Consider the following 27248-nt stretch of genomic DNA (forward strand, 5'->3'; position numbering starts at 1 on the left):
GTGAGGGGACGGCGGCGGCGGGGAGGGCGTTGCTGTTGCAGGGCCGCCCCCGCCCGCCGGAGAAGCGAGGCGGGGAGGGGAGAGGAGGAAGGAAGAAGCCGCCGCTGCTGGACGAGGAGGTGGTGGCGGCGGCGGTGGTGGTGCTGCTGCAGCCGCGGGCAGAGCCTCCCCCTCCCGCCGGGCCGGGCGGGGCGGGCTCCGGAGCCGAGATGTCTCAGGAGCGGCCCAAGTTCTACCGGCAGGAGCTGAACAAGACGGTGTGGGAGGTGCCCGAGCGCTACCAGAACCTCTCCCCGGTCGGCTCCGGGGCCTACGGCTCCGTCTGGTGAGTGCTGGGAGGGGACGGGGGTGTGTGTGTGCAGGAGGGGTCGCGTCAGCTTGCTGCCCACCCCGTCGGCCCCTGCCCGGGCTCTCCGCCTGGAAACCTGCCCCAGCTTGTAGGCACCCGCGGCGGGATGCGTGCAGGGCGGTCACCGCGGGAAGCAAAGCGAGGAGAGCGGGGCTTGCTTGTCCCCCAGGGGTTCCTCTCCCCCAGCTTTTTACCAGTCTCCTGCGAGAAACACTTTTCCTCCCGGTTTAAGAGCGGTACTGCTGGGAAGCCGCAGTCTTGTGTTTGGAATGCGTCGGGGATTGCACCACATGGCAGGTGGCACTAAAACATTTTTGCAGGGGAAGATAATCATGTCCCAACCTCCCCCCCCCCCCCGGAATGATCTCATATAGACATATTTCACTGTGCCTTCTTGCAGTTAGTAGGTGGGGGGTGGAGAGGGATGGAGGCTGGCAAGTCCCCCGTAGCTGGCTTTGCAGAGCTGAGGGCCTGGCAGCTCTTGTCCCAGTTTCCTTCTGGACCTGAAGGATAGATTATATTTGAAGCAATTATATTTTTAACTGGAATCTGTTGATAGGTAGGGAGGGTAGAGGGAAGGCTGAGGGCTGTTTTTGCATCCCTGACTTGTAACAGTGGGTGTACAAGTATCGATATTTTCTTGGCGATTGTAGATCAGCACAGGAAAACTTGTTTTTTTGCTGTAGAATGACAGAATTACGGTGGTATGCGTTGCCTGGGAGAGTAAAGTCCTGGTATGAGACCTGCAGAAATACGGAGAGCTTGAAGATGAGAGTTTAGTTTTTAATGCTTACCTAATAGGAACAAAACATATGACAGGCTACACGTGCGAAATACAATACTTCCTTAATTTGTAGTTTCTCTGCTGAAGTATGTTGGATCATTAAACGTAAATTAACTGGGCTGTATACATTGTTTAATCTTAAATACAAGGTTGTATTTGAATTGGTTTGACAGACTTTAGCAGTCATATAGTAGAGCTGTATGAAAGTGTTCACAGATTACTGTGTCCTTTTATTAAGAAATGTCTTCCACACGAATGTTCTGGTTTTTATTCTGTGTTCTTTGGCTCTGTCAAAGTGTGATCAGAATTTTCAAATATGGGTGCATAATGATTACACAGCTGCTCTGCTGCTGTGTTTGAGCAGGCATGCATATTTTTTCATTAACATAATGTGCAAATTTATATCATGAATATCATTTATGTTATATCATAAGGAGGGATGCATACTGCACTCTACTAGTAAAGAAAAGGATTTGTTTTGCATGTGCTGCAGTTTTAAAGAAATAAAGTTCTCAGCTGTTCTTAACCTACTGTTACAAAATTGTTGGTAAGTTCAGCTTAAATAACATGCATTTCTTAAAACTGCTGTGCCTCGAGTATGCGAATGCTTATATTTCATAAAAGACAAAGGCTGGTCAATTCTAGTAGCAAGATTAACCAATGTACTTGCCGAGGTTTTTTTTTAACATAGACGGGTTTAGTTCTGGTGAAAGAAGGGCCTCGCTGCCATAGCTGATAAATACCCCTGTAAGTGCCACAGAGTTACATAACTCCCCGAACGTAATAGGAAATGAGTTTGCTCAATGCCTTGTCCATTGTATTTTTAAGGTTGACCCTACACGGTCTAGCCCATTCCTCTTGTTTTCCCCCTCCCCACAATCTCCATTGTGCGTGTAATACTTCCAAAGTTTGTTTTCACAACCAATAACTAAAGAGTTTGCATCATGAATTTCCTGTTTTGCTGTGTCAAATCTTTCAAAGATTGTGCAACTGTGTTCAGACCAGATGAAACAATTTTGTATTGGAAGCAATTTCAGACGTGGCACATGAGTCTTTTTGCAGTCCGTGTTAATGGTTTTCTGTATGTTCCTCTAAAAATATGTTTCAGAGAAGTTACAGTTCAGAAAGGCTAGTGGTATGGAAAGTATGTCAGAATTAAAAAAACAAAACCAACAAACAAAAAACCTTGCATATGTATGTAATTCTATTAAGCTGCAAATGGTGATGCATAGTATTTAGGATATTCCTGCAATGATTTGTTCCGCTCTCTGTCCCTTTAGAGATTTTTCTCCCCAGTAAAAAGTTACCTAGTTTCATCTGAGGCTTTGCGTTTGGTGTACCTCTGTGTTGGGATAGTAAATTGCGGGGTTTTAACCACCCTTAAACTGAATGGTTAAATATACTTCTGTGTATGTCTACTGCACTATCACATTAGAATGTAATAAAATGCTCTGTTGTTTATTTAGTTGTCAAAATGAGGTATTTAAAAATGAGGAATTTCTAGAAAGTGGGGGAAAAATTAATAAAAAAGAAAGAATTAAGCCAGCAGATGAATCATTTAGACTATGGAGCCGTCTGCTGTAGGCTGCTTTAAATGTCTAATGTGAGTATGACGCAGAACACCCTAATATAAGAACCGGACTTTATTTTGTAGTCAGTGGATGGAGAGAGAGAGAGGCATTTTCTGCAGGCAGCTTAAGGCACCCAAGGTAGTGCTTAAACTTAGAGCAAATATTCCAGTGTTTTTGGTGGTTGGCGTTGGAAGGAGGACATTCAAACAGCCAACTCGGGTATTTTTCAGGATCCGTTTTTAAAAACTGAAAGTATGTGGGGATGCAAGTTAGGGATTCAGTTCCAAAACTTCGAGAAACGTCAATACATATCCTCAGATTGTTCATCACTAAGTCATGTAACAATTGCTGTGACATCTGTTGTGTGAAATGCTATTTCATTTATTCTTGCAACAGTTTTGTATATTCATACAGCATAGTCTTTTGCATGAAAAGGATTTTGTAACCAGGTCTACACTAAAACACATGTGGGTTCCCGAAGTATCAGTCTTGTAACACTTCACATAAGGAGGAGAGGGGCCTAGGTAAGGCAGCATCTTGCAGTGGGAAGTTCCTGAATGGAGGGAGATGGGATCGATCGGTGACTCGCAATTTAGCTGGAGGATCGCTTCATTTCTTGTATGTGCTGGAGGGAAGTCTCGGCAAACGGCATTAGTTCAGCCAGCTCTAAGCTAAGCAAAGGGGTGTTTTGACGATCTTTGCCATTGGTTTCTGAAATGCTGTGAAGGCAGACTCGGTATACTCTTGGGAGTTTACTTCATTGTTGTATTTTTTGCAGCAGTTCTTTGTGTGTTGTATTGGTACCTTTGTAAAAGAAGGGGTTTGGTTTAATTGCTTTGCAGGCTATCTGTATTGCCTTGTTTAATTTGGAAAGGAATTGAACAACCAAGACTTACTCTTCCTCAGAATCTTGCAGAAGAATGTTTTAGCTTTCTTTGGTTTGTAGACTGTCAGGTCATATAGCCCTTTCAAAACCTGTGATTTCTTCCCATTTTGCCCCACAGTTGTACCAATACTGACTCTGAATTTCCTGGGTATTACGAAGATACCGCGATAATTCCCCTCTTCTTAAACTAACAGAGAAATACTATGGATTTAAGAAATTTTAAAACATTAGGCTCCAGAGGAAATGAAGTAACAACCCTAAATATCACCTTTGTAGTAACAGTTCCTCTGTGGATTTTTTGTTTTTTAACCAATGTGCGTCTTTAGGCTTACTAATCCCTTATCAAAGTGTGAAAGTGCCTCCAAAGCATTTATGCGCTTGGAGGGACAGGTGCCTGCTTCTCCAGTAAGGTGTGGTAGATACGTGAGGAGTGATATGAAAAGAACTGTAAACCTGTGAGTGGGATGAAGCAGCCGTACAGGTAGGATTAGCAGAACACGTGTGAGGAAGGGGGATCGAGTAGGAGATGGGCATGCACAGAAAAGCCGTGAGCAGAGCTCTGAAAGCGAAGGCAAGTAGTTTGAACTTCATGGGAACTTTGTATATTAAGAAATTAAATAAGTGTGAGCACATCTGTCCTATAGGGAGGTTTTTCTTGCCACTTTCTTAGAAGCAGAAACCAACATAGCAGGGGAGAAGTAAGATTTACAACTTTTTATAGTGTGTTGGGAGGGTCACTGATGGAAATGCACGTATAGACTGAACTCAAAAGTGACTGGTGTTAATGATAAACTCAGGTACTAAGAACTGTGTTTTTTCTGTCTATAACCAGGGGTGCATAAATTACCTCCAAAGGTAACACTAAAGAGATTCAGTTAGCTTGGGTATTTGCATAGGTGCTAGTGATAAGCAGCATATTTAGCAAAATAGTCTTTGCACAAAAATTAACATTCTGATTAACTAATGTTTAAAGTTATAAATTGCACTCTTAAGTAATTTTGTGTGTACTTCAGTTCCTCAGACTACTTCAAATCTTACTTCTAAGAAGATAGTGGAATCAGTGGATAGGTTCTCTAAAACAATTGTTTTATTCTAGCTCTTATGTTCTGGATTCAATTCAGGTTAGCTCAGAATTGTAGTTTTAGCTCACTTAGGGTGAGCTGGATGCAGCTCGTGTGCCATAGTGCAATACTATGTAAGAGGTTAAAAAGCGTGGAAGCTGTGATAAATTCTGAATTTGTGCTGATCTTGTTTTAAAAGGGATTTAAAACTGTGGATCGTGCAATTTTTTCTCAGTTGGGCTTTTTTAGCTGAAATATGATCAGCGTAATGCAGCTGTTTTAAGTCTGCGATGAAAGCCAGCTTAGTGTTCTTTAAAACGTTCTGCAACTTGACAGCTGTTCTGTAGTTCTGTGTTCTGCACTCATGAAAACCATTAGGCGGTTATCTGTATTGGCAGAAAATTACTCAGCATGCCTTTATCTGTAGGGAAATAGTCTTTAGGCCTCAAATATCACCGAACTTAGAATTCATCTGACTTCAAGAGTAACTCTAGATTGCCAGTGCGCAGTAATACAGAATTTTCTTTCCTGGGCTTGTGCACAATGTCATTGTGCTGGTTAAACAGTTTCTCAGTTCTGCTGATTGCAATTCTCCTTGGAGGTTGTACATCTACTACAGCGGAACAATTACTTGATACGACCCCAAAAATGTCATTAAAAAGAAGGTAAAATTGAATTTCCTTTGGACTCTAAAATATCTTATGTTGTGTCCGATGGCTCTGAAATCTCTAAAGAGAATCTTGTGGAAACCAAGAGAGAAATCTGACTGTGTAGCTGTGAAGATGGTTAATATGGAGGGGATCCCCTTCTTTTCAAGATGAAAGAGATACTGGTATATGCTGCCTCTTGTACCCGAAAAGCTGGTAAAGATTCATGACTAATACACAACAGCATGTGTTGAATTATGATGACTAATCTTATTTTTGCTCTAAGTCCTAGAAAACACCTTGAGTATCATTAAAATATTGTCATATAGTTACAGCCTGAATTAGGTATGTTTGTATATTGCAAAATGGTGTATGTGAAGCTTAAAAAAAAAAAAAAAAAAAGAATTCTATGTCTCCTGAAGTGTTGCAGTTTAAATACCGATATTCTAGTCGTGTGTGAAGACTTGCTGAAGATCATTTGAAATCAAGATTAAAAAATGAATGCTTAATGGCTTCTTTTGTCTGCCCAGGCTGGGTGAGGTGTAAAGGATAACTCATGTCTGGAAGTGGTTGATAACGGGCATTCTTTGAGACAGTATGGTGTAGCTTGAGTAATTCAACTATGACAGCTTGGTGCTCCTGTGATCTTCTATCTAGCTGTACCTTCGTATCTTTTCCAGAGAGCTCTCTCCACTGTGTGTATGCAGGTTAAACCACGACACCCCTTTACAGAGGAGGAGATACTCTTCTTCCATCGTGCGCAGTGGGTTTTTCCATTCTCTTGCAGGACCTAAGGGAAGGATTGCTGTTCATAGAAACAAGCTTGTGTTTTGCTTTCTATTTCTCATAAACCTCATACAACAAGTTCCTCGGAAACTGAACAACTTTGAGATAAGGAGTCTTTTTGCAAGTTAATTCCAGTTAGTTGCTTTAAAAATAAATGACAACTACATTTATTTCAGCTAGCTTCTTTGGTGGGGAAGGGGGTAAGGGTTGAATATGCCGTTGTGGTTTTGTTCTAGGACTACTTTTGTGATTGCTTTTGAACTTTCTGTTAGTTAAGCTGCTTCACACTTTACATATATAAATGTCTAGCTTTCCTTTTCACTTCATGCTTATCAAGAATTGGTGCATACTCGCTTTTAAATGGAATCAGGAGTTCGCCCTGAATCAAAATGCAGCAGGAAAATAAACAAATGTTGTCCTTCTCTGACTTTCTCCATTCCATACTTTCCCCTTGTTTGTTATCTTGAATCAAGTGCAACCTTGATTTCGCATCCTCTCTTTCTCCTCTTCCTTCCTTTTTGACAAACCAGAGCTCTTCTAGATAAGAACATCAAAGAAGAGAAGAAAGAGGAGTAACTTAGTTCATAGCTAAATACCTACATTTCTTTAGTTCCTCACATATAAGCCCTAAACTCTGGAAGATTTTATGCAGTGTATCAGAAATTTAACATAATTCTTCATGTGTTAAATTTTTGGTTGTTTCAAAAGTATCAGGCTTTTACTTCTTAATATTATAAATAAACAGGTTGTAAATAGGACTTACTTCAAAAGATGATTTTACATTACAAAATATCAACTCTCTCTATATATGAAGTTACCAAATAGGATGGAGTTAGTCTTCATGGGTTCTAAGAAGAAACATTATTTGTATGTACAGGTTTTATGTATAAGTTTCTGCTAAAGGGACAAGTTTTAGTAATGTACAGCTAAATATCATTTATTCACATGCATTTTTGTATAACAGGAGTTTAGGATTAGATGTGATTTATCAAGATTTCAGCTTCAAGTGTGATTAACAACAATCATAGTTGTTTTTATTAGGCTCGGGCCTTGGATTTTTGTATGGACTTAAACCATAAAAGATAGTATCTTGAGCATAGTGTTTTGTGATGAAGTGTGGGGTGTGAAAATATGTTTAGGAATACAGATAATATTTACAAATACTCTTCCTCTCTGCAGAGGTTTATCGCCGTATTTATGTTTAAGAGCACAACTGTTTTTAGATAGAAAAATCAAACATTTCTTTTTTCCTACAAAATTTCCCTTTACTGTGTGAACAAGACTCATCTTGTAAACATTTTCTGTAGAAGTCAGCAGTGGTGTAAATACGTGGGGATTTTGGGTGGGGATGCAGGTTGTGGACCAGCATGCCTAGAAATCATTTTCATTGCAGAAATGGAGAAATGGGGTTGACTGTGACTCAGTGTCCAGATAGTTGCTGTCTGGAGTTGCTAAGTGTGGATTTGAAGGTGTTTTTAAATAATTCATTTTGATAATTTGATTACTCTTTATTGTAGTTCTGCCTTTGACACAAAAACTGAGTTGCGTGTGGCTGTAAAGAAGCTGTCCCGACCATTTCAGTCTATCATCCATGCCAAAAGGACCTACCGAGAGCTACGGCTACTTAAGCACATGAAACACGAAAATGTAAGTTGAAGGAGATGGTATGAAAAGTTAGTCTAAAGCTGGACTATCCAGTGAGCATCCAGCATGATTGCATTTAAGGATCTTGTTGCATACGTTTTTCTAATACAAGTACAAAGCTTGCAGTAGTCCAAGGGATTATGGTAGTAGAAAAGCATGCAGATTAAAAAAAAAAAAACAAAACCCCAAAACGACATAACCAATTTTATATTAAAAAGTCTTAATATTTCCTAGAATAATCTGGAAATTACAGCTGAGCAGGTTCATGCTGTCTTAAGGCTTTAGGACACAGGTGATGTCACTTACAATTTCCTGCTCACTTGCTGTAGTAAGCTGTAATTTTTGTTACGTTAAGAATTTATTTAAAAAAAGGAAAATCTTAAAGGTTTTTTTAGTGTCTTCTGGAGGGTTTTTCATATTTGTTTGTTTTGGCTTGCCTATGTCAGAAGGGTGTGGATGTTCACTAGATTCCTGTAGGTAAAATAGGGAGGAAAAAAGGGGGTGTGTGGAGAATTAGATGGCTTTTCATACAAGCCATCCACTTAAATCGCCAACATGGAAACAAAGTAGGATGTGACAAATGTTATGTTGAACCATGCTGTGTACTGTCTAACCATTTTTCAATATAACCTCCATTTGGTATAGAAAACAGTCAGTTGAACAGTTCTGTGTGTTTGTGGCATTAACACACCAACATCTTTATATTGCATGCTGTTTGGAGCAAATATTATGTGCAATGGAGCAAAAAGTCTCATAACCTGCCCTCAGCAGAGCTGTCAGAATGTCAAGAGGAAAGGAAGGCTCTTGATTTTTTTTTTTTTTTTTTTTTTTTTTTTTTGTCCAAGCAAACTGCAACTTAGCAGAAGGGAAATACTGTTTTGGAAGTGGGCTGAGCCAATCTAGGGCCTTTATCTAGCACAAAAAGCCAAACAAGTCTAATTTCCTTGGAAGGTTCTCCTTGGAAGGTCTGTTCAGGACTTCTTCTGTTGTGGCAGTGGTGGTTTTGTGTTGTGGCTCATAACCACTGCAGTCAGCAGCTGGTATCCCTTAAATCCTCTTGGCGTTTTTAGTGTGGCTAACATAATTGGAACTTTTGATGCATATATGTACTATTGTCAACAGTACTTCCTCAGTGCCTCTGTACGATACCATTGCCTCAACAGTAGAGGTAGCATTTGATCCTGCTTAATATCCATCGCCTGGAGTTTTTTGTGGATCTTTTCTCATAACTGAGATATTCTCCAAACAGGAAAGCTTTGAATATCTGTTACCAAAAAAAAACATTCAGCATATCAATCCATTTTGTCTAAGCTAATAAGGTTAAGCAATGAAAATTAGATTGTGACTGGTGCTACAACAGTTCTATGTCTGGCATTCATTAATATTTTTGGATTAGTATTGCAAAGAGTCTACGTAGCTTTGAGAGTAAGGGATAAAAGGAAGTTAAGTTGTTTATATATAGAAATACTTATTATCAGTTCATCGTACCATCATCTATCTGTGGGAAGTTTATCTAGGTTGTGGTTTAAAAATCCTGCAGATGCAGAGATGTTCAGAGCCAGTTCAGGCAGGCTTGTTAGTGCTAGTGTGTTGACTATTCAGATCTCAGTTCGGAAGTAGAAGACTTGGCTTTACGTGGCAGAGAACACACCAGCAAATCTGGTAGCTATGGCGGTTTAAGGTGCTTGAGCATGGGATGGTTTTCTATATCCTGTATCTAGTCTGGTCATGATGATCTTGAGCAAATAAATGGACCTGCAGAGCACTTGAGTGTGTCTGCATTGTACTTTCAAGTTCCAGGAGGCCTTGTTAGCTTGCATAAAGCACAACACTGAGCAGATGGGAGAGCAAATGGGTTTGTTGTCATATGAAGAAATTAATAAGCTCTGTGACATCCTAGAATGCTGGGAGGGGAAAGCAAAAGGTTAGGGGTTGGGTTCTGAATCTGCTGGTGTTCGCGCTTCCTTAGAAGTGAGTCAAGAGATGCACTGCAGAATAACTGTATTTAAGTGTTTGTGAAACTCGATGAAAGATGTGGATAGTTTGATACTGTGCTTTACAGTGTAGCAAGATAAAAATGATACATGAAAAAAACCTGAAGCCTAGATAGCAAAATCAGTTTTTGTCTTTCCATGCTAAACTGCGTGGATAATGTTGATTCCCCCCCCCCCCCCCGTAAAAACTGACATGGAAGAGTCCACCGGAGAAAGAAACTGTAAGCAGGAGAATAATTTTACAGGATGGATGTGAATGTTAGAGTTTAAAGAAGATGTCTGTCTAGAAATGGAGTTGCTGCGATGTATATTAAGAGAGACAGGAAAGTGTTCTCTCTTCAGTTTCCTCAATAAAATGCAATCTATAATGTATAATATAGATTAGACAGAGGCTTTTATTTCCTACCCACTCGTTCTCTTTTCCAAAAACAGTCTAGGTTCCTCAAAGATTTTGTCTTGAATTCTCTGCTTAGAGATAACTCAATTGATTCTGACATCCTTGACAAGTGTAAACAATAGGATAAGAAGGATGGTGCGAGGGAAACACAGGAATCCAACTCTTGGTTTCATATGCATGCTTGAACCATTACTGAAGTGGCTGAAATGTGCGTGATGCTTGTGTATCCGAGACAAGTGAGATGCTGACTTAAAAAGGGAAGAGGAGTTTTTTGGAGGTGGATGAAGAGAACCTGTCCCTTTATCTCATATATTCATAAAACAAAATTTTATTTACTATTAAGAGAAGGAAAGCAAGGTTTAAAAGCACATTCCAGTGAAAATTAGAGCAATCTTTATCGACCAGATGGATTTTTTTAAATGCTGTAAATGACCTAGAAGATAATTATGGGATAATAAGGTATAGTTATTCTTTTCCACAAGGTAACACATGCATATACTTTTACTCTCTACTGTTAGAACAGCTCAGCTGTAAAATGAAAGGTGGAGTAGCTGCTCTTTGGGCAGAAAATGCAAATGATGGTGTGAAGCTGTGAAAATTGGGTCCTCGTTGCATTGCACTGTTTTCCTGACTTATTTTCTACCGTAGTCATTATTATTCATTGCTTATGTTACAGATCCTTGAATTTTTCTAGCCATTACTCAGTACAAGTGAAACAAATACAGTCTCCCAATTCTTATTTTAGTATGTAGTCAACAGTATAACTAAGCATTGAGCAGGAAGCAAACAGTTTTGTCTGGTGGTTGGTTTTTTTTGTTGAACAAACTTTAGTTGGTTTTTGAAATAAGGTATTCTAAACCAGTGTTTACACCTGCCTTTTGTTATGGCTCCTGTTTGATGCTTTAAGTGGATGGCTGGTGTGAAAAGACAGCTGTATGTTTTTAACCTTAATATTTTTTTTACACAAGAATTGAACGTTTGTTTCTGATGTTGTATGAATACTAATTTGTCTACATCTGAATGATTCATGTAGTTGAAAACGAAACATCTATTCCACAAAGGATCTTATTAACTGTATCATATTATACTATGAATGTATTTCACCCCTTTTTCACTTTACTGTTTTCTTTGTAGGTGATTGGTTTGTTGGATGTGTTCACCCCTGCCAAGTCACTAGAAGAATTCAATGATGTGTAGGTAACTTCTCTGAAGACTGCAACAAAAATCTTCTGTATCTTCCTTACATCTCCCAGATTATTATAGAAATATTTGCCACCTTAATTTGTCTGCCATCATTCTCAAACAATTCTGAATTCCAACACAAAAGATACTAGGACATCCTAAACTATTGGACTCTTCGAACTTGTTCACTTGTGTTTTATTGACCAGTGCTCTAGGAATCGGCGTACTAATCTGCTATGTTATTTAAAGTGTCATGAACTATATTTCATTCAGCAACATGCTTTGGGACAGTCAGCCCTGCTACTGGAGCTTCACAGGGAATTTTTATCTTAATGCTGTTGAAGGGATTGCTTCATAGCCTGTGTGTTTCCTTTTGTTCATAGGTACTTGGTGACACACCTTATGGGAGCAGATCTGAACAACATTGTGAAATGCCAGAAACTCACCGATGACCATGTGCAGTTCCTCATATACCAGATTCTTCGGGGACTGAAGGTACTTGCACCTGTCCTACCTGAATGTTGATAGCTCATCAACGGGAGGTGGAAGTTCTTGATGAATGTCATATCCTCAGAGATTCATATGAGTACATAGCGGGGCTTCTGTGACTTTGCTAACGTATCGTAGGATAACCTATTATTATTGTTCCTTCCCTTCGTACCTCTTTGGAGCTCTGTATCAGTAAAGCTATGTATCATTTAAGAAACTATTTTATATGTTCCTATGAGCAGAGTCTGGAAAATTATGAAGTATGCTGCCCTCTAATCTGCTCTGACTATGAATCTTCCATTTCTTCAGTTTTGTTTACTTGTGTTGTTCCACGCGTGGTGGCAGTGCTCCTGGGTGTTCCTAAGGAGAGACAAAGTGAAACACCTACTTGAAACCCATAGACACCCACTCGGTTCCTTCTGCAGACGAGCTATAGCATTTGAATTGTGTGGGACGGGGTAGGGCAGTGTTGTCTAGTGAAGAAATGAGAAGAGGGCTACTTGGACTGTTATATAAAATTTATCATCTTGCCTTACAGTACATCCATTCAGCTGACATAATACACAGGGTGAGTATTTATCCTAAGATTGCTTCCTGTACTGAACTGTGATGTCTTTAAGAAACGTAGCACAGAATCTTACAGCGTAGCACCTAAAGAAACAAGAAGAAATTTTCCAAGAATTATTTTGGTCAAACAGTCAAAAGGTTAAACATGGGAAGTGGTTGTCAAGGTCCATAGTTTCTGTTCCTGCCCATGTTTTGACTTGTATCTTTGTGAAATAGGTTCTCTATTTGTTAAATATTCATCTACAGCACTGGTGTTGCAATAAGCCTTTACACATTTTTGCTTATATGTGACAACTCTGAGGACCACAGAAGAGAGAGCTGACTCTGGGATAAAATAATTTTCCCAAGTATGGAGAGTTAGAATCTATTTTCTATCTGCATCTACATTTTTATCTACTTTAGACTTGTGAAACAACATATGTACCACTGTTAATGCTGATGTTGTTTAATTTTTTAGGATTTAAAACCTAGTAACCTAGCTGTAAACGAAGACTGTGAGTTAAAGGTAATGTAATCACAAGGTCTGATTGGTTTGACTGTGGTTTGGGTGAATGCCTTGTGGATGTCCCTTGGAATTAAAGGGACAAAATAATTCCTTATGGAAATACCTCTGTGGCCCAAAGTAATAACATCCTTCCCAGCTGTAAAGGGCTGTAAGGATGTTTCTTCTGTATCCATTCATGTGTTTTTAATGAATCATCATTAAAGTGAAGAGTTAACAGCTTTAGTTTGGGTTTAGTTGTTTTAGAGAGAAAATATCCAGACATAATTCTGATTGAGTCCTACGCTGTTCTAGGCTAGTGTCTTTTAACAGGTTGTGAAATTTAGTTTCATAATCTGCTTTTGCAGTTGCACCACCTCTCCTCCACCCAATCCAATAACTGCCGAGTTATTCGCTCTAACTAGTTTGCATTGTTCCACTGCAGTAGTTAGTGGATGTCTCTTCTGTTCTGTAGATCCTGGATTTTGGCTTGGCCCGACACACAGATGATGAGATGACCGGGTATGTGGCTACCCGGTGGTACAGGGCTCCCGAGATCATGCTGAACTGGATGCATTACAACCAGACAGGTAATGCATTTAACTAACACAAGGCTTTTCAGTTCTTGAATTTTGGAAAAAAAAAAAGAGGTTTGTCCTCTGTCTGTGCTCCTTTCCATTTGATCGCGTAAGTTGGCAGCCGTGGTAATTATGCTTCAGTAAGGGCGATTGAAAGAAGGAAGGCATAGAATTATTATTTGAACCACAGCCTATCAGATGTAAGTTAAGAATCATTGTGATAGCATTCACAGGACTTCTTTAAACTTGAACCTTTGAAATTGCAATCGGCAAAATATTGTCAGCACTTATCCCTTATTTTTCCTAGCACAGTGGTTTTTAAAGTAAGTGAATGGAATGTGTCTGGATGAGGAGAAGGTGTGTTTCTAGGAAGCTGCTGGGAATACGCTGAAAAATGTCTGGAGTTATGGTGTGAAGAAATGCTAAACAGTATATAAATCTCCCTTCCATTCCTCTCTTCTTAGCCACTTCTTCACAGTTGTATCTTCCTCACAGTTTCCAGTATCTTCTCAGCAACACACTGTGCTTCCCTACAATACTTCCAGATCAGGCGCAGAGAAGAAAAGCAAGTGCTGAGAATAGTTCTTGTACAGGATCAAAGAAAATAATGTGCTACTCTAATTTCATACTTCATTACTTTTTCTTCTTTTCTCTTTTCCTCTTGCATGTATATGGACTTGTCTTGTATCTGTAGTATAATAGTTGGCAGTGGTTTGGGTAGAATTTACGTAAGGCCATTTGCAAATTCATTCCTCAGAGTTGTCTTGAACAGGTTTCTTCCTCTTTGATTGTGTAGATTCCTCCCCAGCTCTTTGGTGTTCAATGCACGTTATACTTGGGAAGGAAAATTTGCCTGATCTAGTATTCTGTTATTTGGACAAGTCTTAGACAACGTAGTTACTGAACAGTATCGGTTAGCTTGCAATGTATCTCAGATTGTTTCAATGCCATAAGACTATTTAAGGATAAAGTTGTTTGTACTTGTTGGATAGGGTGATTCTACTGAGACTTTATTTTTCTGCATTACGTTGTTTTGTTTTTTATTTTATTTTGTTCAGTTGATATTTGGTCAGTGGGATGCATTATGGCTGAACTGTTGACTGGAAGAACATTGTTCCCTGGTACAGACCGTATCCTTTAAAAGTAATATATTTTTTGAAATGGAAGTTAGAGATCTTCACTTTCACGTGCTTCACAAGAAAAGAAGTTCTGGGTTTGGTTGTGAGTTTTTGTTTGTTTGTTTTTAAATTAATGGCTTCTTTTACTCACAGTACGATGAGGTGAGTTCTTGATTTTGCTGCACATGAAACAATGACGGTGTGCAAGAAGGCAAATCTATTCCTCTTTATTGTCTATTAGCATCACTAGAATTATTCACATGTTGTTTGTTTCTGGGAGTTACTTTCCTTTAAGTTTATTTAAATTCATTGCTCTTTGAGTTTGTAGAAAATAACTGCACGGAGTAGGCTGTCTGCTAAGAATCCTCTCACGCTTCAGGTTTCTAGCAAATGTGAAGCATCCCTTCTGGCCTCTCTTCTGTATCCTGGCGGTATGCTGTGAAAGCAGTGGGTTTGCAGATCCTTTAGTGCCAAGGATCTCATTCCAAATTGCTCTGAAATGTTTAGGTTCTGCTTCCATGCTTGAGCGTAAACAGATTGTGAGCCTTCTTTTACTGTACGCTTGTATTGATGTGATAAAGTTCACATCAAGATGTGAATAACATCTTTCCAAAATTATTTTTTTGCTGCACCAAAGTGGGCTGGGTAGGACGCTTTGGCAAATTTATGAGAGCGCACTTTGTGAGAGTTGGTCATGATTTTCCCCAGGAAATTAGAACTGAGACTTGATGCAAATTGTTACACTTGCAACTTTTGTTTGTTCAGCCACACAACATATAGGGGTAATTTACTACTGGCAAGATTTTTCATTGCCTGGAAATTGGACTTTATTTGCCAGAGAAAATTACATTGCCCACCTGTTACCAAAGCTTATTCTTTCAACCACAGTTTGTTTATTTTAATAGCTTTTATTAATTTATTAGTGTTTATATCTGTTAATTCTAATATGATAGCATTTGATTAAAAGAAAACTGGTGCTGGAAGTGCTGTCCTTCCGTGTACTGCGTTACTTCTGGAAAGCATCTAGATTGTAAAACCCTTTGGCAGGGGGGAAGGCTTTCATTCCAGTTTTGACAGTTTCATCTCCCTTTTCAACGTGCTTTAACTTTACCCTTTTTTCTCTTTTTCTGCCTGTCTCTCTCATAATCTCTCTCCACGTTTCTTGAACTTGCTATACTTTACTGTCTAGTCACCTCTGCTGTATTTTTCTGTTGTCAGGGACAGAAGCAGAACTAACATGAAAGTGGCTTAGAAGCTGGAAGAAAGTTGCCATATTTCTATTGGCTGATTTAGCACGTATAATTTGGTTTGGGCAGATTCTGTTTCTTTCTGTCAAGAAAAAAATGAGAAATCAAGAATTGTTGATTCAAACACAGCAAAAGTCTTTAAGCTGTTGCCACTGTTTAACCCTAGTAACACTTTAGATTTTAAAAATCTTGATACTTGCACATAAGATATTTGCTGATAGGATTTGCAATATGTAAGAAATGCTTCACAATGTGTTCTTTATGAATTGAACAAAACAGTTATCTTACAAGCATGCGAGGTTTTTCTCCAACTGCGTTCTTAGCGGTGAATTATAGCCAATAATATCCGCAATGCAAAATAAAGTTTACTTTTAGGATCTAAATTGTTTGCTTTGTCATATTAAGATACTTTACTAATTTATATCTCCTAGCAGATGCTTGTGATTCTTTACCTTAAATTTCTTTTGCAAATGGTAATAACACTTTTGCATTAAATGCTTTTTCTGTTCTAAATTAGTTAGATTTTAAGAAAAATAAGGCCCAATCCTTTCCCGTTGTAGATAAAACTTTGTAGTACTATAGGTCTTACAGTTTGTGTGTGTGGTTCCCCACTTTAAGTAACATATATGCTGTTTGATCATGAGGTTAGAACTATAAGAGGAGCAGGGTTTGTAGTTACAAATCTTGTTTGTGCGTGTAACACTTATCTAAGGATCTAGAAAGGCACCGAGCCGTCAGCTTCCACTCCAGTTTTGCTGACATCTAAAAACAGCAAGCAGAAGTAAGATAACACTGGGTTCTAGCTTCTTCCTGTCTTGGAAGGCTCTTTGAAATCTTTATATATGCATGATTTTTGGAGAAAGTTTTAGGAATTTTCCCGATGTAGATCCTGTTGGGTACTTCTGGGCTCTTAATAATTTCTTTGTACCCACAGATTGGCTGAGGCCTGTATTCCTCCTGCAGCGTCACTATGCAATTGCTGACTTACTGACTTTGCCATTAATATTAACATGCTTAATTCAAGGTACATTTACCATGCTTCTAGTAGCCAAGGATATAGTATATCCAAATCCACTGCAGTTCTAGGGAATTCACTTTGCAGTTGCAGGCAATGTGACTATATATTCCGTGTGTTCAGGAAGCTGGAAACTGCTGCTGTTTGACAACTGAAAATTTTACGCTCTTGCTTTTTGGTCTCAAGACGTTAATTTTCTCAACTATATAGCTTCACATTTCCAAAATGAAATAGATAGTGACAGAATAGGTAATGCCTTCTCAGGATGAACATCTTCCTGTTCAGGTGGTTCTCTTGTTTGAAATATTGGTCCCTTTCACCAAGGATTTAGCAGAAATGGTGTGATGTTATTTACAGTCCATCAGGTGTTTCTTTGTACTGCCTGGAGATGCCTATATTACTTGTAAGGGGCTTCAGTACAGGCAAGCTGTACAGTTAATTTAATCTGGTAAGTAATAAAGTTGTATTCTGAGATGATGATCTTCAGTGCTGTCTATGATGATTATGCCACTGATAAACTAATGCTGAATTTAGTTTTATGTTCTGAGGGACCTGATCTGTAGAGATTCTGAACATGGCCGTCATTGACTTAAAGCAAGAATTGTAGATACCCTTAGAAAAAAACCCTGTGATTAATATGAGTTTAGCTCTGCAGGATTGTTACACTATTCCTAACTTAAAACTGAATGTAAGCTAATTGAATTGTTCCTATTGTAATCTATGGGTGGAAATATTTGGATGAAAGATGGATTTCTCATATTGGTAAAATCTCTGCCAGGAGGTGGAGAAGGGGAGCAAGATTGTGGGAAAGACTAGTCAGAGACAAAAAAATTGCGGTAATGAAAATCGGAGTCCTTTGGCCTTTTAATGTGAGGCATAGCTAGAGGCTTTCTTTTTGTTATTATTGTATCTGTCTTATGCCAAGATCAATTTCTGTTAAACATGTATATTAATTTTTTTACAGCTTTTGTAATGTGAATGATTCATACAAATAAGTAGGAAAGTTGACTTTAAGTTTGACAATTTGACTTGCATAAAATGATATAAAGTACAAATAAGAATATCTTGAATGTTTTGTATTAGTTTAGCCAATTTTCTTTTTCTGTATGTTTTAAGTTGACTGTATTCCCTTTAAACTCTGAAAAGTATTTTTATTACTGTTTTTATTCAGTAGTATGAGACTTCCATGATAACTAACCAGTCTGAAATTACATGTTCTTCTGATACATCTTATTCTTGCTTGTGGTGGCAGCTAAAACGACTTCTGAACTTCGCTTTGCCTGGATAAGCTCTTACAATCTTGCCATGCCTGCTACTGATGGTGATGGCAGGTTGTTTTCTGAATTTTAGAATCACTGAGACTCGTCAGTCGTTGGGGGTACCTTGGTGATGGCATTTGGGGTTTGCATGCTGCGCTTTCCTTCTCCATGCACGTGTTGTGTTTTTTTTTTTTCCTTTCGCTTTGTATTTACTAAGTCTTTTTCCTGTCTCTAGTTGCTTATGGCTTGTTTCTCTGGGACGTGGTAGCCCTGTAGTTAAACGAATGCTGCAGTTCAGCAGGTTATAGATGGCAGGCCTAAAACTGGAGGCAGGGGTTGGGTTTTGGCGTGCCTATGGCAGTGCCAGTTATACATTCTGTGTTTTCTCTTGTTTATCCGAGAAGTCACTGCAGTATATTACACAAGTATCCTCCAATTGCAATTTTCCCTGGGAAAAGAGCTGACAGCAAACTGGGCAGTAATATTGTTAGCACACCTGGTGCACAAGATTTTAAATGCCTTTAAAAGAATTTAAATATTTAAACTGAGGTATGGCATGTGACTTCTGAGGCATGTTAGCAGTGGATTTTGCACAACTGTTTCTTGCACAAGAATGAGTGAAAGATGTAAGGGCTGTTTTAAATGGCACTGAAAAAAAAGCCAACTTAAATGAGCTAATTGTGGTTAGTATAGCACCCTCTGCTAATTCTCCTGCACCAGTGGATATACTGATTTCATTTTAAGCATTGACAATTAAGAGTTGGCAATTAAGCTAAATCCAACTAGATACATTGGATTTACTCTTAGGTTTTGAGTGTTTAAGTAGGTGGGAGTTGGCCAAGCAACTTGAGAAGTGAGAAATTAGTTCAGCTGTTCTGACAAAGTACTATTTCCAGGGCTTTTAATTCATTTCATATGTAAAACTTTAGACCAAAGTTTACATCAAAAGATAAAGGTTTTAACAAAGTATTGGTGATTTACTTCATAAACAGTTTGCCAGTATTACAGGAACTCCGAGGCTTTTTTAAAAAAACAGGAGACAGCTTTTGAAGTTCTTGTAGTACTCAAAAGATATTCTAACAAGGAATTGTAACTGTGTCTTAAAATATCAGGAAAGCATTGATCCCAGAAAAAACATTGTCTAGTAAGTAGACTACTTTTATTGAAAGGAAAATGTGTAACTAGTTTGATACAATTTTAAGGGCAAATATAAACATCACAGACACAGTCTGAAATCACTAGTAGGTTTTGAAGGGCAGCATGGAAGATAATTCAGAGAAGAAAGGAGATTTATTCTTTTAATGGTTTAAAAAGATACCTTGTGTCTCCTTACTATCTTGAGGTTTAGACATGTGACTGTGTATTTAGTGGAGTTTTTCCCCTCAAGTGTATGTTTTGTCACCTATGCCAAATATTTACTTTTTCTGCCGGGTTAAAGAGGGCAGCTCAGACTGGTACGTGGCCTGGTGGAAGCTCTGTTCTGGATAAAACATTCTTTGCATTTGCAGTGTTATGTCCTGAGAGCTTTCTACGTAGAGATTTTAAATCTGAGCCCACACTCTGTTCTCTCTGCCGCTCCAGCGAGGTCTGTAGGGCAGAAGGGAGATCCAGGTACTTTGGCCTCCTGCCCCGCTGGTCCCCGGGGAGCTGGCGGGGGCGAGCACCCTCTGCCGGCTGCAGCGCCCCGGCGGCTCCGGGCCCGAGAGGTGCACCCCATGTTCAGGGTTAGGGATGCTGCGGGTCACAAACAGGGTCCAGTCATTCTCTTATTTTCTGAGTTTTACAAGTGGCTGAATTACCGTGGAAGGTGTTCACAAAAGGCCTTGACTTTTTTTTAGTATTAGCGCCTACACTTTTCAGCCTTCTGCTTTACTTCATCTGTCACTAACACAACCTAATCCTGCTAACTGCTTCTGCTTTGGTGTGGGGCCTGAGAGGGTGAAGTGAGCATGTAAACTGATCCTTTGCCAGTGGGGCGAAAGCTTTGACTTCTGCTCCTGGATAATTAAGGATGCAGTGACCGATTCAACGCATGTGGTGTTATTTGTAGACAAGTTGTTCAGTCTGTTTGATGCAGACAGAGCTGTGTTATATGGGGGTATTCAATTGTAAACGAGAGGAATGAATACAGTTTGCTTAAAATAGCTTTTCAGTCGAGGCCTTGGCAGGTGTTAACTTTCAACGTTAATAGGCTGATATGTTGCGCTTTTCATTTTGATTTGTCCCAGCATTTTCCTTTATGGTCCATCATTAGATATTGATCAGTTGAAGCTCATTTTGAGACTCGTTGGAACCCCAGGGCCTGAGCTTTTGAAGAAAATCTCCTCAGAGTCTGTGAGTTTACACTTTGATTGTAATATCTGCCCTTTCGGAAGTCCCAAGTTTGTGTGTCGCCCTCCTGTAGTCTATCTATAGTATGTGTTGGGATTTCTTTTCTGTTATTTTTCTTCCTTTGTCATTCTTGCTCTTGGATGGCTTTGCGTTCATATGCTCTGTGTATCTGATCTTTATTCCTCTTACCTCTGCCTGTGGCATGATTTCTTCCTTCCATATTCTCGTTTTACTGCTTCGTGACTTTTCTTTCGGTTTGTGGGTTTATACTTCGTGATATATTGTATGATCAGATGCTGCTGGGGAAGTATTTTTTACAGCTAAGAGCTTGAGGCTTGTCTCAATTATTATTTCTCCAGATTGCCTACCCAAGGATCTTTCGTAACAGGAGCAAGTGTGTTACCCTCTAAACACACACGGTCCTTTCTGTAGTATGATTGATTTCTGAAACACTACTGCCACCGTCTTTGTTTTTGTAGCATAAAATCCAAAATGCCTTTTAGGTGCTTTTATGTGGCAGCTGTTTCCATGGCACACAGTATATAGTCTGCTAAGGATGTAACTAATTGTGCCATGTATTTAAAGGGTATTGCTGTATGGGGCCCTTTTATCAAGGTAATTGCAAAAAGCTTTCTGCAGTCTCCTTTTTAAAGGGTGACCTCTATTTTCAGCCATACTGCCATTTCTATATTGTTCTAATCTGGAATTGTGAACTTCTGCAAAGACAGTATTAAATGGCATTTAATTTTACCTGCTTCTGAAGGTGAAGTGCATAGAAGTTAGAGCAAGAGGTGCCCTAACGGTACAGGTGAACAAGTTAATGCATAGCGAGCAGTGAACTTGTGTAGAGGTAACTAGCAGCATGCTTCAGCAAGTCACGCTGCTGTTGCTGATACGTAATAAGGGATCAGCGCGGTGGAGAGTGATAAGATTATTTTGTACTGCAGTTTATGTTCTTTTTCATGTAACAGTGACGGTAAATGTGAAATGTGAGGTTAGCCTTGAATTACGTTTGATGAAGGTAGATGTGGGGTGCGAGTTGGAGTCAATTGGTCAACTTGCTGAATATCACACCAATTTAAAAAGCCCTGGGATGTTCTACCATTGGAAAGGTCAGAACTGAATAACACAGGTTGCTTTGGCTGCCCTGTGAACTGACCTTAAGGGTAGTCTGGTATTTGAAGTACAGGGGATTAAGCTTATCTCTCTCGCTAAAGGTTGACTAGGTTAAGCGAAAGATTAGTTTGCATATGTAAGATTGAAGTGGGTCTTTTTTTTTTTTTTAACACTGCACAATAAAAAGAATAATTGCTTTTAGCCAGGTCCAAATCGAGAGTCTGTTTAAAAAAAAATGCAGTAAAGTACTGTTTCTACTAATTTTTTCCATTGTATGGGGATAGCAAAACTATTAAGTGTTTGAGGGCCTTTAGCGTGTCACTGTAATGAATTCTGTTTTTCTGCTGTATTACTTTACTTGTTCTTACTTTCTCTGTCTGTTCACTGACATCAACTAAGTTTGTCTTATGCAGTGCTAATGTTTTGCTAATTTTGCATTTATTGCCTTCTGTCACCTCGCCCACATATCAAAGTGCATTCAAAGCTGTTCAGAAGGAGGTGTCAGTTGTGAGCCGATTTCACTTTGCACCACAAGGAACTTAAGTACTTTCTATGCAGCAAGAAAAAAAGCCGGTAACCAGTGCAGAGGATACAATTTTTGGTTCTGTTTTAATTTTTGTACATTTTCCTGAGGCTGTTTGTAGCTGCAGCAGCCTAGGAAAATTTTTGAGGAGTAGCTTCAGCCAAAGGAAACATCTACTCTGGTGGCTTAAAACTGTTGGGAAATGTGAATGCAACCGTGTTGTAGTGTAATGCTACTTACGGCGGACAGAAATACTTTCTGTACTGACACTGTTACCAACTGCTCAGTAATTCGCCATTGATTTAAGTGTTCACTAGTGCAATTGCTAAACTTTTCACAAGTATTTGAAAAAATTAGTGGACCCTGCCTGTTTGGCTTTTGCCTTGTGGTTTGCAGAAGAGATGCTTTGTATGCAGCTGTTTTCTGTTTAAAATGGTTTTTGCACTGTTTTTAACAAAGCCCTTGACTAGGCACTTAAGATATTAACCAGCTTCAGCAGATCATGCGTCTGACGGGAACACCCCCTGCATATCTCATTAACAGGATGCCCAGCCATGAGGTGAGACCTGAGCAGATGAGGGGGGTTTGCAGGGCAGGTCTTCACTTGACAGTGTTCGCTGCTTCTATAAGTGATACGCTCGCATGTGGCATGGGGTGGGCAATTAACTACCTGCTCTTCAGCAAGATTTTTTTGTACTAAATGAAGACTTGAGATTTGGACAGTGCGTACTCAACCACAGACTTCTGAGACTCAGGAGAACCTGGATGTGAGTTGGTTTTGCACTGTGTGCCATGTTGTGCAGCTTACCAACAGACACCGTACTGCACGCAGCCTTACCGGGACTCCAAGGCAGTCAGCTCTTGCAGCACCTCTTTGCTTTTCAGTCTTGCATGAACCCCAAATAACGTCAGCTCTTCCTTCGCTGTCTTGAGTGGCCTTTAGTTGGGAAGGGATAACAATGATGAGCTTAGTAAGTATCAGAATAAGTAAAGAGAAGGCGAAGCGAGGAGACAGACCGTAATAACGGGTGCTTCAGGATGATTGAAATGTACTCTGTCTTGGTGGCTGGATTGTATAATACTTCAACAGAGTATTTATTTCCACAGGCAAGAAACTACATTCAGTCTTTGTCTTACATGCCGAAAATGAACTTTGAAAATGTGTTTATTGGTGCCAATCCACTAGGTAAGGCTTGCTTTTTAAATGTTGTGCTCTTCCTGAAGCTGAATGTGTCCTGGGACACCAAGACTTTTCCCAAAGTTTTGTTTTGACTGCAGAAGTCGTTCAGAACAGAGCTACGTACCATTTTCAAAGTTTACCAAGTGTGTGTGGGCTGAGGGTATAAGAGGAAGAAATTGCGGGTGATGGGCGGGTCCTGAGAAACTACAGATTCCTTGTATACATTGGGCTTCTACGAGCTTACATTTCAGAATACAGTGTCACACAGCTCACTCTGTAAAAATCCTTTCTTTTCTGTTTCGGTGCTTTTGCAGCTGTGGACTTGCTAGAGAAGATGTTGGTACTGGACACAGACAAACGAATTACTGCAGCAGAAGCATTGGCTCATGCCTACTTTGCTCAGTATCACGACCCAGATGATGAACCAGTGGCAGATCCCTATGACCAGTCTTTTGAAAGCAGAGAACTTGAGATTGAAGAATGGAAAAGTGAGTTTGGGGGACGGGAGAGAGAGCCAACCTGCTTCCCTTGTGGTCCGTTCCATAGCTGCGGTTCAACTAAGCCATGGCAGTTAGAGGCACAAAAGAAACTGGTAAAAACGTGGGCATCCTGTTGGTTCTGAGGTCCTTATACTGAGTGAATCTATCATGTGCTGTGCACATAATTAGCATAAACCCTGGTAACTGATTATTACTATGAGCGTACAAACATGTAGGCGACATAGTTGCTCACGTCTTTATGTTTTCAAACTTACTTCCAGAGCGTTGAGGAGGTGTGAGTATCTTTTATTGTCTATGTTAGTCTGTGAGAATGGTGTAACCATTCTTTTCTTTTTCTTCTTGCTTAAACCATGTTTTTCATTTAAAATAGTGTTAGAACCTTTAAGATTGTTGCAGGTTTTCTTGCACGAGGGATGCCTTTAGTACTGCCTATTAAGTTTCCGTCATGCTTTTCCCGCCAGGCCTGACTTACGATGAAGTAATCAGCTTTGTGCCACCACCGCTTGACCAAGAGGAGATGGAGTCCTGAGAAACTGCTCTCTTCTGTTTGTCCCACTTCACTGTGAGGGGAAGGCCTTTTCATAGGGACTCTCCAATTATCGTTCAAGTGCCTCGTCACAACAATATTCTCCTTGGTGGAGGGGTTTCGTGTGTGTTGAATTGGGGAGGGTGGGGGGGAGGGAAGAAAGTTGAGTCTATGTAAACATGCTGCATGCTCTCTTGTATTCTGTGTACAGCCTGGGGCGGGCCTCTGAAGACCTGTTCTGACTGCTCTTTAGTCCCGCCAGAGTAACAGTGCTCAACCAGTTTGCACTGCGGGGGCAAGGTGGGGAAGCTGACATGTAAAGTTTGGTTACAATCGTTGCCATTTATCAATTCTTGTACAATTAAGTAACCTCAAAGTAATGGAAGCTGTTTTATAGGCTTAGAGTCCGCTGTTTTCTTCAGGACTGAAGGTGGGGTTGAGGGATGTCCTTGTTCAATGCCAGATGGCTGATTTACGTCTGGATCTTCCTGGTACAGCAGAATGTTCAGGCCTTCTAATATCTGATTCTTGGAACATGAAAAGGTTTTGTTTGAAACTGTAAATATGTTTGTGCCTTAAATGAATGGGGAGAGAGGGGAAAGAAAGTCTGGAGTGGAAAATCTCTGACCCACTGTTTTTCAGGGTGAAGGCTCCCAGATAGCCAGGCATGAACTCGATTGTAATCAGGAAATAACTTTCCAAGGCAACAGCCTCTACCCCTGGGTTGAGTATGCCTGTATTTTTCCCTCTTCCCCTCCTCTCGTTTGGAGGCTTCCCAGCATTAGCTCCCAGGAGACGGAGGCTGGAGGAGATTCTTGCTAGCCACACGTTTGTGTATTTTGTTCCTTAAAAGGTGGGGTGTTTTTGCACGTCGTAGCTGTATGTGCATGTAGAGCTGCTTGATTTTTGTCGTTACTTTTCTGGGGATGGCACTGGGGCAGTTAAATCGTCAGTGAAATACTTCACTGAGTACCTCAGCCAGTGCCATGAAATCACAGCATCCTTCCTCTTGTGCCGCAGCTCATTGTGAAATACCTGCCATTCTGGAGGCTTTGACGAGGAAAGGCTAAAATATACAGCATAGAAACATGCACCTTTTTCTTTGTGTTCTGACCTTCCGGTTTCAGAGGAGGAGAGCCTGGGACGGAGGGTTTCTTGCGAGATCAAATGTAAAAAATGTTCTTCAAAGAAACAACTATGGCATCTTGTGCCGGAACTTAAGTTATTTCCTGAAAAGAATTTTTTTAGAAGTATTGGAATCCAAAGCAAAGAAATAAGCATGCATAAAACCACAATCTCCCTTTCACTGTCTATATCTATAAATATAAATATTTATATATAAAAAACTAACATTTACTAGAGGTTTTTTTTACCCTCTCAGATAAGAGCTTCTTGGCTGTTTTTTAGCAGGTTGATCTCTGCCTGAGGAAACATGAAAAGGGAGTATGCTTGAGTACAAACATGGTTCAAATATTTTGTATTTTACAGGACTCTGCGTGAATCAAATGCCCAGGGTTAGAGCCTGGCAGGAGGGAGGTTTCTCATCATGTTTGGGTGCTAGAACTGTCGCTGGGGGAGCTCAGGAGCCCGATTTTAGGACTTGTGGAGGAGACGTTTTTAGACATTTATTTGTTGCAGGCATCCCGTGTGGGCAACGTACCTGTGTATGTGAGGAGAAAGGCTTTTGCAGTATTTTGTATTCTTGTTACCTATGGGACGGAGAGGAACTTGTTTGTAGTGGTTTTACCCCGTGTTTGAAGAGGCAGCACAAAGGGATGGGACACGGATGACAAAGCCATTGATTCTTCCTAGGCTACTTTCCAGTGATCTCTTCAGGTCAAACACTTAACAAAAGTCTGGGGTGAGATGAAGAGAGCAGTTATTTCATGCTCTGGGATAAAACTCTCCTCAGCCCAACAAAGTCAAGACAGAAAACCTCCCTTTTCTGCTGGACCAGCAGTCCAGGTATTCAAATGAAAATGTAGATATACTATGTACACCTACAGCAAGATTATTTTTATCAGCCATTTTCTGTGTAGATGCTACAGTGTGATTTCATGCGGAAATATTGCTAAAGATTTTTAAAAATACAGATGTTGTGTGTGCGTGTGTGTGTCTGTGCGCGTGTGTGAGTGGGAATGTTTCATTTGGAGCCCGTACCCAGACGGGAGCCCGTGCGGCATGCACTCCCTACCTTCAGTGCAGTGCTGTTCAGCTGCCTGCGGGCTGAACAGGAGGACGCACTTCGAAGAAGAGATCGGCTATTTTGTTTCTATCCATGAATTTTGCTGTAATTGGTTATGCCAGATAAGATGTCACAATACCACTGGTCAAAAATAAAACCTATTTTTCAGATTTACTGCGCTGATGGTGCTTACAAACCTCTTCACTAAATGGTTAGTTTTAGCACGGTGTGAGCTTCTCCCTCGTGTCGTACGGGATCCTGTCTGCGATGGTTGGGCGGGGGGGCCAAGGCCGCATGACTTGTTGACTGACTCTGTCTGCTGACACTGGGCTTCTGTCCGTACTTGTCCCAAGTGAACTCTTTGATACGAAACCAGCTTAGAGTGTGACCGTGAGTAATGGACCCAGAAAAAAACACTTTTATTTTCTGTTTAGTATAGGGGAGCGCTTACTCACCACAGCAGACCGGCGCTCTGCTACACGTCCGGACCTGGGACCCTTCCCCAGTAGTACTGGTTTATGTGTGTTTGCTATTTAAAAGTGATTTTTTTTCCTCTTCAGCTGCCACCTAGTTGGTGGTGGAAGGGTGTTTATGGGAGCAGGAGCATCGTGGCCCTCCGTAGTGGAGATTTTCCGACTTCCGTTGTGTATCGGTGCCATTCACGCGGAAGAATGATTGACCAAAGCTGTGTTCTTCACACTAACAAAAGCCTCAGTAACTGAAGTTCCCAGGCCTTGATAAAACCAGGTGGTTCGTGTCGATCCGAGTCAGGTAGCTGATAGCTACAACGCGTACGCTCCCCTGTCAGAGCGCTGTGCAGCCGCTGATTTGA

General features: G+C 40.2%; 1 protein-coding gene across 3 annotated transcripts; it reads left to right on the plus strand.

Moving 5' to 3' along the window:
• MAPK14 (mitogen-activated protein kinase 14) lies at positions 1–26590 on the plus strand. Of its 3 annotated transcripts, XM_076357839.1 has the most exons (13): positions 1–325; positions 7602–7731; positions 11254–11312; positions 11685–11796; positions 12329–12358; positions 12815–12862; positions 13314–13428; positions 14475–14546; positions 20310–20389; positions 22516–22584; positions 23133–23211; positions 23520–23693; positions 24167–26590. In XM_076357839.1, exons 1-13 carry the CDS (start codon positions 210–212, stop codon positions 24232–24234), a joined length of 1152 nt encoding a protein of 383 aa, XP_076213954.1. In that variant the 5' UTR covers positions 1–209; the 3' UTR covers positions 24235–26590. The 3 variants fall into 3 exon arrangements, with proteins under 3 accessions (XP_076213954.1, XP_076213952.1, XP_076213953.1); XM_076357837.1 differs by lacking the exon at positions 22516–22584; XM_076357838.1 differs by lacking the exon at positions 20310–20389 and having other exon boundaries at positions 22505–22584.
• The last annotated feature ends 658 nt before the right edge of the window (positions 26591–27248 follow it).

The sequence above is a fragment of the Aptenodytes patagonicus genome, chromosome 22 (genome assembly GCF_965638725.1).
Source record: "Aptenodytes patagonicus chromosome 22, bAptPat1.pri.cur, whole genome shotgun sequence".
In the NCBI taxonomy this organism is placed as follows: domain Eukaryota; kingdom Metazoa; phylum Chordata; class Aves; order Sphenisciformes; family Spheniscidae; genus Aptenodytes; species Aptenodytes patagonicus.